Here is a 12605-nt window from a genome sequence, read left to right as displayed (position 1 = left end):
CAAGCAATTATTCCTATAGTGTAGACATAGTAGTCTATGTTTATAGGCCTCCCTCCCTATTGGAGGGAGCCAGGTTATGGTTATCTCCAGAGACTGGTGTCTTTGTTAGTAAGGATCAGTAACTGGGGAAGCCAGTGCCAGCCTTGTACTGTTACTGTAAAAGTCGGTTGGAGAAACTCTCTAAGGCTCCATTTGGAGTTTCAGAAAGCAGGCATTCTTTATTGCAGTGCCAGGCGCACATGCGAATTGTTTCGCAAAGGTGAGCGCACCCATTACTTGCTGGCAGCATATTCATGCATATTTACAGCATATCCAAGAACTAATTATAATATTTGCATTCTAATTAAGCATGACCTTTCTTGCTGAGTGGAGGTCTCTGCTGGTCGCCAGTCTTCCTCACTGTGTTTACTGAATGACCTCAGTGCTTGTGCACGCTCGTAAGGTCCTAGTGTTGAGTTAGCAGTTGGTATGTCCTTGCTTCTGCCCTGTTCCAGTCTCGCTCCATGTTGGGCGCCACTCTGCTATCTTGAAGGCTACCATCCTTGGTCTTATTTATTGTCTCCTTAGTTGTTATCAGTCCCACGATGTTCCTTCCCCTATTAGCTGAACATTCCTTTCTCTCTATGTGTTAGTAAGTTAGAACAGTTTGGTCTATTCTACTATGTTAAAGGCACACACGCTATTGTTAGTTTAAAATTTAAGCCTACAGTACCTTTCTGGAACTTACTTGACTGGCTCAGTCTGACTGGTACACTCCTATTTATCCCAACCAGAAGAAATGCACTATATCCAGAGTACATTATTTGTTGAAAAGGAGTCTTTGGGGCTGCTAATAAAACAAGTGGGGTGGCCACATTCTGACATTAAATATATATATATACACACTCACATATACGGCTTAAATAACGTATTTTTAAATTACCCTGTATTATTGAAAGCACTCAAAAAAAGTACATTTTATTTGTACAATCATCCCCACTATTCCAGTCTATTTGTGAAAAGGCTCTTATTTTTTCTCTTCCCTATACTACAGAATATATAATAAACCACAAACCAAGTAAGAAGTCTTCTCCAAGACCACATGACTGTTCTGGCTTTGTTTTCATACCAGCCATTGGGATTGGAGCAGGGGGGGAAAGGACTTGGCACTCCAGGATGGAGACCAGAATCTCAAGGCCTATGAACATTGATTGTCTAATCTCAAAAGACACACTCATATGCCTACGTCAAAGTGTCTCAACAGCTTTACACCCCAAGGAGTCAAGTGTGATCCACATACAATGAGCCAAGTGCAACCCACATACAAAAGGCCAAGTGCAACCCACGTACAAGAATCATAGAATCATCTGGAATTATCGAACTAGGCTGGAGAAGACCTTTAAGATCATCCAGTCCAATTGTTACCCAAGGACCGCCAGGTCCACCACTAAACCATGTCACCAAAGGCCTCATCTACATGGTTTTTTAACACTTCCATGGATGGTGATTCTACCACTTCCCTGGGCAGCCTGTTCCAATGCCTGGCTACCCTTTCGGTGAAGAAATTGTTCCTAATATCCTGTCTAAACCTCCCCTTGGCGCAACTTGAGGCCGTTACCTCTTGTCCTATCCCTTGTTACTTGGGAGCAGAGCCCAGCCACCTCCTCTCTCCATCCTCCTTTCACGTAGTGGTAGAGAGCGATAAGATCCCCCCTGAGCCTTCTCCAGACTAAACACCCCTGTTTCCTCAGCGCTCCTCCTAACACTTGCGCTCCGGCCCCGCCACCCAGAGGCCGGTGACCCGCGCACCAGGGGCCAAGCGCAGCCTCTGCACGCGGAGCCCAGCGTGTCCCCGGGGCCGCCCCCCTCCGGCGGGCAGGCAGGGTACGGAGAGGCACGTGCTTTACGCGCGCGGGGCGGCCGCGCCGCGGGGTTCCATTACCGCGGACAGCTCCGTTGCCAGGGCAACCGCCCCTCCCCGTGCTCCCGCCGCCCGCAGCATGCCGGGACCGGGGCGGAGGCCGCGCGCAGCCGCTGCTCGCCTCAGCACCGCCTCCTCCTTCTCTCCCTCTCCGGCGGCCCGATGGTGGTGGCGGCGGCGCGGCGCGATGAGCCGCCCGTCTTCCGCCGGCCCCGGCGCTAGCAAGCCCTGCGGCAAGCAGCAGCACACCCCGTCCCCCGCCGTGCCCGCCGCCGTCCTCCCGGGACCCGGCGGGGCTTCCTCGCCTCCTCCTCCCCCGCCGCCTCCCCCCCCGCCGCCTCCGCCTCCTCCGCATCAGCACCACGAACTGACCTCGCTCTTCGAGTGCCCGGTCTGCTTCGACTATGTGCTGCCGCCCATCCTGCAGTGTCAGGCCGGGCACCTGGTCTGCAATCAATGCCGGCAGAAGCTGAGCCTCTGCCCCACTTGCCGGGGCTCTCTCACCCCGAGCATCCGGAACCTGGCCATGGAGAAGGTGGCCTCGGCCGTGCTCTTCCCCTGCAAGGTAAGGGGAGGAGTGGGGGATCTGGGGGGGAGCGGGGGGGAGCGAGGGGTGGCAAGGGGATTGGAATGGGGGGGTGTCCGGTAGGCCCAGCAGGACGTCCCCCCCCCCCCCATCCCCACTTCCCTGCCCTCAATCTTCAGGCTTTTTCCACACACCCTTTTCCTCGAAAAAAAAAAGAAAAGGGGGTGGTCAAAACAAGGGAGAGAAACTTCTCATTGGAAAAGTTGGCTGCTCATATCACATTGGAGTCCCCACTGGCAGTGGAAAAGCTTACCGGTTTGGGTGTTTTGCGTTTTGGTATAAACACGGCTTTGAAACGTAGTGGTTTTCTTTTGAACGGCGGAGCGATACTCTTTCAGGCTGAATAACTAAGTCTTTCAGTTCTGAAACGCTGCAAACCAGCTGGGGTAGGTACAGTGTCACGTTTGGGTCTGCACTGGCCTCGTATTTGCATGCTGAAGGGACGGAGGAGGGGAGAGCAGACCGTGGAGAATTTCCCGGTGGGTTTGTGTCTCACCTTCATTGCTAGTGTGATAGAGAAATATTGCAGCTCATGAGAAGACTTTAAGGAGCTTTCTAAGCTTCATCCAATAAAGGTTCGCTTGGCAGCTTGTAGAAGGCAATGATATCAAAAATGGCTATACCAAAGATACCCTGAGAGTCTCCTGCAACAGTAGGTGGGACTCATCCAGAGCCACTGCAGACAGCAAAGCTCTGCAAAGCCTTAATTTGTGGCTGGTCTGGATCCCCTTTTTTTCCTTTATTTCTACTCCACCATAAACACAGAATAGAAAGGGAGGCACTTGCTGGCCTCCATTACCAATTTCACGAGTCTGCAGGTTTCTAAAGTGAAACAAGATTATGGTAGTGCCACCAGCCTTTAAAAGCAAAACTTCTAATGCTTCTTTCTCATTCATTGAAAATCCTGCTCTAAATGTTGTCCTAGTATTTGCCACAACCAGTAGATAAAAAGGCTAGACCTCTTTTTCTCTCCCCCCAGTTATTTTAACCTATGCTGATGTTCAGTGATTAAAAAGTGGTTTATGGAGGTAACAGAAACTGTAGGCAACTCACAGGTGCAGCTGTGACCACCGCAGCGTGCCATGGGGGAACCTGACATCCTGCTGTAGTGCTTTTGGTACTACAGAGGTACAAGCATTGAGAGGCTCCAGGAAGGCATAAAAACAACTTGCTCAGCATTGCCTGGATGTACATATCTGCCGTCCTGGTCAACGTCTATTAGGAAGGATGTGTATGTTAGAGCAGTTCACTTAGTTCTTTTAAAGGGAAAATTCACTAAAGAGAAGAGACTTCAATGTTTAATAATTGGAATAGTACTGCAACAGAACAGACTCGAAAAAAAGACTAATTCAGGTGTTCTTACTGACCTGACAGCCTACCAGCCCCTGCCCTTCCCACAGAGGGTTGCAGGGAAGCAGCGTGGGGCTGTTTTACTGCTCACCCTTAAGTGGGAGGTGGCAGTAACAGATGGCGCGAGGTGGTGGGACACAGGTCCTCTCTGCTGAACAGAGGTGCAGTGGGTCGGTCTCATCTGTGGTGGCTGGTGTTCCCCGCTTGTCTTAAATGAAACAGACCAGAGTCCTCACAACCCTTCACTGTTGCGAGCCACAGCTCTCCTGCCTGCAGGATGCCAGTCTGATCTGGGGATCAGCATCTTGGTTATGGACTGGGAGAGGTTTGGCTCTGACCTGGTAGTGTTTTGGTGGTCTCTGCAATAACCCGAGGAGCAGCACGTGCTTTATGCTGTGCTGGACAGCATCTTGGAAGCCACGACAGGCAGGAGGCTATGGACTCCAGGCTTGGGACTTGGTTCAGTTTCTTGGTACAGCACCTGTAAGTGAGTTAACAGCTGGTATAGCTGGAGAGTGACTTTGACCCAGCAGTGGTCAGTGCGCTGTACCTTGCTGCTGCCCAGTGAGATGCCAGTGCAGGCAGGGGTGGCAGCAGCTGTATGTGCGGGGCAGCCAGGCAGCACTGCCAGCAGGATGCCAGGTTCCCCCGTGGCACGCTGCGGTGGTCACAGCTGCGCCTGTGAGTTGCCTAGCTCAGACCACGGCCCCAAAAACATGACACTTGCGGAGCCCCACATCCCAGACCTGGCTGTGGTACAACCCACGCGGGAGCATGCATCCTCCCTGCGCTCCAGCATCCGCTCGCAAGTTCTCCACCCCTCGTTCACTGGGCACCCAGAAGCTCTTCACAGAGGTGTAAAAAAGTCTCTCCTCCTCTTCCCTCACACGCCCTCTCTTTTATGTGGATTTTTTCTGCTGTGAGCAATTCCTGCTCTGCTGCTTTCACTGTTCCCAAGAGCTGCAAAGTGAAATTAGCACACATTAATGCTTTTCACTCTTACTTTTTGGGCCCAGAAACAGCAACATGCTGTCAGGGCTGTAATTCTCAGTCAGTGTTATGTAGGTCACACGCAGCTGGCAGGGACATGACCCACCATGTCCCTCAGCAGTGGGCATCCATCGGGTGCTGCAGCAGCAGAAGGGGTTTCAGGAAGAACCGCCCCATTCTGCAGCAGCATGTAGCAACTCGCTGGGGCCTGGCCCTGGTCTGACTCACCTGGGGGTTTCACCACATTAAAGGAACCTGATATAAGCTTTCAGAGAGAGAGGGGAAAAGTCAGAGCTCCAGAAAATGTCAAAGAACAAATAGAGGAGCTGGTCTGTCCAAAGGAGATCCCTGCACTTCTAGAGACAACTGTGAATGGTGCTTGAAATAAGTAGGACCAAGATAGGACAGAGCCAACAGAAATTGCAGAGTTGGTGTTGCCTGTGGCTATAGCTGCTTTGAGGGTTATTCCTCTTAATATTTTTCAAGAAAGAATTACAAGTTATTGCATCTCTGTGCTTTATAGGGCTTCTGGAAAAAAATCTACAGGAGGATTTATATCTTAAAGTCACAGCAGAGTTACTGAAAGTATAAAATGCCTGTTAGTGCTGTAAGCGATCTGCAGAAGATAAAATGCACATCAAACACACTCAAACTCCTAATTAATGAGTGCCAAAAGGAATTAATTGTTTTCTTTCATCTTTTAAAGAAGTTCAAGTGGAAAATAATATAGACGTGCCCTCTAATGATGAAGCTGACTTAATTCGGACATAGATCCTTCTGTAACTTTGGGGGGTTTGTCCTATATGGACTACAAAAGAAAATAAATCTTATGAAGTGGAAGCTTCTTGAACAGACACCAGAATCCATTTTCACAGCAGTTGTGTGAGGTACGCTGTGATCATTAGCTGCTAAACTTGGAACCATGGCCTGGCTAACTGAGCGGCGTGGGGTGGGAGGTGTTTCTCAAGTTAACCACTTCATCCAAAGTCTGTGAGGAAACAGAGTTGTGAGTGTTCTCCGTTGTCACCAGCAGAACTGCAGTCCTCATGTAACCATGAGCATTAAGCTGAGATCCGTGCCCTGCCATGTTTTGCTAGCCTGTTACGGTGGGGCTTGACAAAGGTGTTCATGCTTGAGTGATCTTGGCATGACATGGGACCAGCACTCCTCATCTGCCCTGTGTAAAGCAGCAGGCAGTTACTGCTTGCGTTTCAGGGAACTAGAACTTGGCTCCAACATACAGAGGCAAAACCTAGCCCAGCACTAAGGAAAGAATATCCAATAGCAAATCCAGTGTTTGTTTATGCCCTGGGAGCAGCCCAACTGGGCAGCTGTATGGATGGCATTTAGCAGTGTATGATGGGGAAATAAAAAAATACCACCCGACCCCCCCCAAGAAACCCCAAACCTCCTGCATAAGTATACCAGTGAATTCTCACTGTTGTGATTAATTCAACCTAACAATAAGTTTTACTTAAAGGAAATTACTTTTCTAGTTACTGCATACACTAAAAAAAAATCTCAGTACATGGGGCTTTTTCAGGGATTGAAACCCCATTCTTACCAGCTTTCCTCGGAGTGGTGATGCTCTGCATCTTGGAAGCTGGGAGAGATACCTTGTGTGAAGAGTCTTCCAAAATCACAGCCATCTCTAACTGGAGCTACTGCCATGTTTCTGAGTTTCCAGGTGATTCTGGTCCTTTTGAAGAAAAGTGAATCCAGTAAATTCATTATACTGTACTCTTACACTTTGGTTTGTGGAAAAGTCTTTCTGCATCTCATGACCAACACTTTGTATTTTAAAGTAGAAGGCACAGTAAGACTGTATATAAGCTAACAAGTCTTAAATAATCACTTTTTGTAATTTTCTTTAGACAGGTAGTAGGAAGTAGCCAGAACCACCCTACGTCCCTAGACCACTGCTGCTACACCATTAGTTCAAGAGAAAGCATGACAGGTTTCCCATGTAAGCAAACAACTGCAAACAGAAATTGCATGTTCATGTTATTGTATCCAAACTTACTCTTGTATATTGTCCAGTGCTGCCTCTATGGCCTCTTAAGAGCTTTAATTTAAAAAACCTATGTCATTTTAAGGATTTTAAGCAGATCTACTAAACCTAAGTAAGATCACACTTCCTATTTTCAACACTACAGACTCTAGTAAAGGGGGAGGGAGGTTGATAAAAATGCAGTTTGTTTTGGTTTTAATTGAATAGATATCCATTACACACAGGTGTCTGCTTACATCATGCTGTGTGCACATATGCACAGAGCTCACATGCTCTATATGAAATGACAGGACATTCACTGGTCCTTTCCCAGGTGAGCAGTAGCAGCAGACCCAGCACTGCTGGCAGAGTGCAGTTTGTAAGTGGTTTCTGCTGGGCAGCTGGCTGTGGCATGAACCGGTTTCTTCACCTGTGTGAGGCTGGGGGAAGCATGGAGGCTCGCTGTTGTCTGGGCTGGACCTCACCATGGTTGAGGTCCTAGACTAGGCTGAGCATCTGTGCCCAAGCTGCAGTGAATGCTTTGGGAGGCTGGAGGGATCTTAAAAGCAGGGACAGATGTTTTGAAGCACTGGAGGAGGGAAAAGCACAAAAGAGTCTCAGTCCTAGCTGGGTCCCTGAACACTGCTAACACACATACACGAGCAGGCAGACCTCTTCTTTCCAGAAGCATTACTTGTATCTCAAGCTGCTTGTATACTAGATGGAGAGTCTGCTGGCTAGAGCAGGAGGGGTTTGGACTTGGCAGTCTATTCCTAGCTCTGCCACTGATTTCACACGTGGCTTCAGAAAAGTTACTTTAATCCTGTGTTCTTGCCTGCCTTCATTTACAGGGTTGATAATACTGACCTACCTCTGCTGAGCACTTGCAAGCTTAACTGATGTTTTCCAAATGCTTTAGGACACTCAGACAGCTATCCTATCAAAGTGAAGCTCAGAGCAGCACACGCAGAGTGACATTCATGGCAAAAACAAGGCATGCTAGGTCTTGTATGTAGTGACTAGTTCCAAGCTGATAATGTCCTCTTAGAAAGAGAATACAGTGCTAAACCATGAACTAAAACTAAACTGTGAAAACAAGCACGTAATACTTTCCAGCTTGGAATTCTAGAAATGATGAGAAAGGCAATGAAAAAGCATAAAACAGTCATGCCAGCCCAGGCATTAGTGGCACACCTGCACTGTTAGCACTGTGCACAGCCCTGGCTGCCAGTCTCAAGGACACAGTAGGGGTGGAAAAGGTGCACAGGCCACGTAGCTCAAGGGTATCATATAACCTCTACACAGGGAGAGATGGAGCAGGCTTTTGAGGGGTATAGTAAAGATCAGTGACCTTTGCCAAGCAGTATGAAGACAGCAAGTCAGTTTTTGCTGTTGATGGTCTTCCATCACTGGTAGGGCTCCTTACCAGATGAAACCCACAGCAATGGGTTAGGAAGCACACAAAAGCAGGTCCTTCTCAGAATGAAGGGAAAGCCACCACTATTTGCTCGTCTTGTTTTTACACTCTCCCTTCTTTAGTCATCTCTGGTCACTTTCCCATAGACATCAGGTTTCACTCAATCAGCAGCTTGTAGATTCTTACTGGTTTTGTTAATGAGGTTAGGCTTGGAGCTGATCTTCAACACCTCGTATGATTGAAGTGTTAACAGGGCTATGAACATGGGAAATTCCAGCAGGCCAGTGGGACTGGAAGCATACACATACCTGGGTGGCTGCATTACGCAGCAGGGCATCAGGGCACAGCAGACCATGCATTTTCAGGAGGATGCCTTGTTCCACCTCAGCACCCTGCAAGAAAGCCATTAGCACAGGATTAAGCAGCAGGGGCAGACACTGTAAGTGAAGGCTCACGTTAACTCTTTATGGCTTATAAACCAAACTCCTCCAGAAGAAGGTCAAGTTTCTGTCCCAGTATTCCTAGCACCCTGTTCCCAGCATGGGTGATTTGCATTTTGGCATTTAGAGCTGAAACTTCCTGCACACCTATTATCCCAGAAATAATAATTTATACCTTGGTTGTATCTGTCCTCAAGGAAGTGTCACAGCATCTGTAAGCAGCCATGCATGCATGTTGTAACCTGCATGATAGTGGTAGCAGCAGTGTCAGTATCACTACAGATACCTACAGACTGGGAGAATAGGAGAGACCTTTATGTCTGTATGAAAGTAGCATGAAAGCAGAGTGGTCAGTGTGGACAACTGAACTGACTGCAGAAAAAGGAAAAGTGACCTCAGTTGGTTAAGCAAATTAACCCTCTAAGTTGCCCAATGACATTAATAGAAGTTAGATGGTACTTATTTGTGTGCTAGCTTTATACTTAGTGAAAAGTCATCCTCTTTCCACTTCTCACAATTGCAGTGTTGAAACTGTTCCAGTGTTTAAAAAAAGCTGTGGGGAATCTGCATTTGAATTTAATGGGAGTGCTTTTGCTCTGTGATAGTAATAAGGTACATCTATTAAAAATACTTCACTCTAGTTGCTGTTTGCTGAAACTACAATCCTTTGTTCTTTTTAAAGAAAAGAAAAATCCAAACCAGGACCACTTCAGCTGATCTGGACCTATCAGATCTAACTGCAACAGCAAATCTAACTACAACTCAGCTTTACACTCCATTTTATCTAAGTGCTGGCATTAATAAAAAAAAAAACCAACCACAAAAAGACAAGAAAAATTCATTTTTAAGTGGAAACAAAAATAAGTAAAGCTCAGCTCTGAATCCAGGGCTAAATAGAGGTATCTAATTTAAAATTTGCAATGAGAACAAGAGTTCTGGTTGAGCACCAGTGTTTCCAGTTGACAGGTGGGAGCAGCGAACATTAGTGCTGGTGCCTTTCCTGACGGCTTGTATTTGGTCTTTTTCCAGTATGCCACAACAGGCTGCTCTCTGACACTCCATCACACAGAAAAGCCAGAACACGAAGACATCTGTGAGTATCGTCCCTACTCCTGCCCATGCCCTGGTGCCTCCTGTAAATGGCAGGGATCCTTGGAAGCCGTGATGTCGCACCTCATGCATGCCCACAAAAGCATTACCACCCTTCAGGGAGAAGACATCGTTTTTCTTGCCACAGACATTAACCTTCCAGGGGCAGTTGACTGGGTGATGATGCAGTCGTGCTTTGGTCACCACTTCATGCTGGTGCTGGAGAAACAGGAGAAGTACGAAGGTCACCAGCAGTTCTTTGCTATTGTGCTGCTCATTGGCACCCGTAAGCAAGCAGAGAACTTTGCCTACAGACTGGAGCTGAATGGCAACCGCCGCCGGCTGACGTGGGAGGCAACGCCCCGCTCCATCCATGACGGGGTGTCTGCAGCCATTCTGAACAGTGACTGCCTAGTTTTTGATACAGCTATAGCACACCTTTTTGCTGACAACGGGAACCTCGGCATTAACGTGACTATTTCTACATGTTGTCCGTGATGTGTTTGCATAGCTAGTGAAACCTAGGCTGTCTGAACATAGTGCTTTACATTCACCAAGGGTTTTCTTTTTCTTCCTTTTTTTTTTAAATGATATTCAACTATGCCATCATGTATGCTAAGGTTCCTAACTAGCCAACATTTTTATCTTTGGAGAGAAGAGCAACAAGAGTGTCCTATAAGTAACATGAGTGGGAAAAGGTCTTTTTAAATTTTTGGGTGCCTTAGGAAGATTCCCCACATGCAGTCACCTTTTTTAATTTAATTATATTTTATTTAAAGAGTGCTTCCAGTAGACATATGGCTTAAGAGACTTGAAGGACTGCATTCCTGTTTGGAGCACACCCAAAAGCCCTTTCAGCAGTAACAGACTTGCTCTCTCACTGGTGAGCTTTAATAACTGTTTTTAGTAGGTGGGAAAGGAAAGAAATCCAAGCAACCTCTCACAAGAGAGGTTGTGACTCAAAGGGGAACGATAGGTACTTCAGTGTTGATACTCTGTTTCCTGCTACCTTATTAAAAAGGGACGGGCGTTGGATCATGTGCTGGGGTTTTGAAAGAAAAAGGGGGAGGAAGGGTTGGGATAAAGCAGCGCAGGTTTCACAGAGCGTGGGAACTGCCAGCTCCTGTCCATTTCAGGGGAATGAGTGAGCCCAGCACACAGCACAACCACTCACAGCCAGGTACAGGTGAGAACAGGAGGCACACATCTGATGCATCTCAAACAGCTAGAGCCAAGAATATAGTAATAAGCTGTCCATGTGCAGCTTTCCTTGGAGACATACTTGACTATTGATTATTGTAAAAGACTAATAATATAGCAAGAGCTTTATGGCCAGTGTCGCATCATTTGCTATTTAAGTTTTGTTGCCATATTTACTTTTATTTTGTAATAAATATTTTGCAAAAACTACACTGCGTAGCATGCTGTGCTAACACGTGTGTGTGTGTGGCAGTAGCTCTTGCTTCCTGGTGACTCTGTGCACTCTGCCTTGTTGGATCTGCTGGGCTTCCCCAGGAAGGGCCAGCTCACCCAGGTGAGCTCCCCCTTCTACATCCCAGCTCTGCTGCCAGAGAGAGCCACATTGCAGTATGAGCAGGAGAACTGAGTGTGGATCCGAGTCCCAGGGGCAATAGTGACAGCCTGGCTCGTGCAAACTGAAATCACAGTCTGTCACTGAAGCTGAATCTGCTGCAGCTCTCCTTCTGCAAACCAGAGCTTTCTGTCTAAACTAATCAAGAAAAAGACTAACTCCACATATTGGCTTTGCTGAATATTAAGATGTCTGCCACTTGGAAGATGCAATGAGTTGTGAGGTGATACAGCCTGATGAGTTATTTAGCAGTAGGAAGCCTCACAGTAGTGGAAAACTACATGTAAAGTGACAGATGAAGCTTGGTGTGAATAATTATAATACACAGTCCTAACTGCATCCCTCCAGGGAAGAGCTCCTTGGAATTATGACAGTCCTGTATGCAAACATCACCCAGTGCCTGGTGGCAGTTCCCAGAAAGCACAGAAGAGAATGACAAGGGCTGCATCAATGAAGGGATGCTTGTTCCGGCCTCAAGAATGTGGAAATGGTCACAGAAGAAGACCTCCCGAGGAATTACTCTAACCTCTTTGTGTGCAGTTCATATAGAGATTCTACATTTGATCTCATTTATACCATGCTGGCAGAACTCCAGCAGCATCAGCCGAGTGAACTAATTTACTCCTGCTTAAGCAGGATCAAAGTCAAGCTCTGTCTCTGACAGCCATTAACACTTGTGCTTTCAGCAGAACTTGTTAAGCGAGAATTCCTAAGGATTTGATTCACTTTCCCATATTTCAGCAACATATATAGCGGAAGATAAGAGCTTTTTTGTGTAAAACAAAACTGAAGTGTGTACTTAATTATACTAGGATTAAGGAAATTAATTACTCCAATGTTGCCTATAATCCACATTAGATAATTTAACACGCATTATTTCATTAGGTCTTTCTACACCATTCGGTTCTGAAGGAATGGCAAACTTCCGTTACATTTCACACCCAAAGAACCCCAACACCCAGTATCTTTTCTGACAGACTGAATTTAGGATAAGGAATACCTCAGCTGGTACTGCCAACAAGTAATGTATTTCCTCTTCAGACCAGTGAATGAACAGGTGACACTCATTCCAGCACTCAATTAAGGTGTTACAGGGTTTCTTCCTTACACAGCTGGTATGACTTACCAGGGGCCAGAGGCACAAGAGACTTGCAGGGCACCAGCACCTTGCCAAGGGAAGCAGCAGCATGTCAATAAATGTGTTAAAGTTCCTCAAAATATTCAGAAAAAGTTGCTGAGGCCAGCCTGGTTT

General features: G+C 47.0%; 1 protein-coding gene and 1 long non-coding RNA gene across 5 annotated transcripts; one reads left to right on the top strand and one right to left on the bottom strand.

Annotated features, from left to right (window-relative positions):
* The first annotated feature begins 1980 nt into the window (after positions 1–1980).
* On the top strand, positions 1981–11172 carry SIAH2 (siah E3 ubiquitin protein ligase 2). The gene is made up of 2 exons (XM_030495038.1): positions 1981–2465; positions 9703–11172. Exons 1-2 carry the CDS (start codon positions 2088–2090, stop codon positions 10258–10260), a joined length of 936 nt encoding a protein of 311 aa, XP_030350898.1. The 5' UTR covers positions 1981–2087; the 3' UTR covers positions 10261–11172.
* Positions 2744–9707, bottom strand: LOC115611716. 4 transcript variants are annotated; one of them, XR_003992667.1, is made up of 4 exons: positions 8542–9707; positions 6391–6525; positions 3540–6003; positions 2744–2990 (listed from the first exon to the last, which is right to left on the bottom strand). It is a non-coding gene; the product is annotated as an uncharacterized LOC115611716 (long non-coding RNA). The 4 variants fall into 4 exon arrangements; XR_003992670.1 differs by having other exon boundaries at positions 3540–4796; XR_003992669.1 differs by having other exon boundaries at positions 3540–4317.
* Positions 11173–12605: the final 1433 nt, after the last annotated feature.

The sequence above is a fragment of the Strigops habroptila genome, chromosome 8 (assembly GCF_004027225.2).
Source record: "Strigops habroptila isolate Jane chromosome 8, bStrHab1.2.pri, whole genome shotgun sequence".
Taxonomy (NCBI): Eukaryota; Metazoa; Chordata; class Aves; order Psittaciformes; family Psittacidae; genus Strigops; species Strigops habroptila.
Note: the sequence above shows the minus strand (reverse complement) of the source record. Positions and strands in the feature narration are given on the sequence as shown.

Bases quoted from the DNA above. Each gene is read 5' to 3' on its own strand.
- SIAH2 (XM_030495038.1), top strand. From the start codon at position 2,088: ATGAGCCGCCCGTCTTCCGCCGGCCCCGGCGCTAGCAAGCCCTGCGGC. The intron at 2,466-9,702 runs GTAAGGGGAGGA...GTCTTTTTCCAG, and splicing joins CCGTGCTCTTCCCCTGCAAG to TATGCCACAACAGGCTGCTC.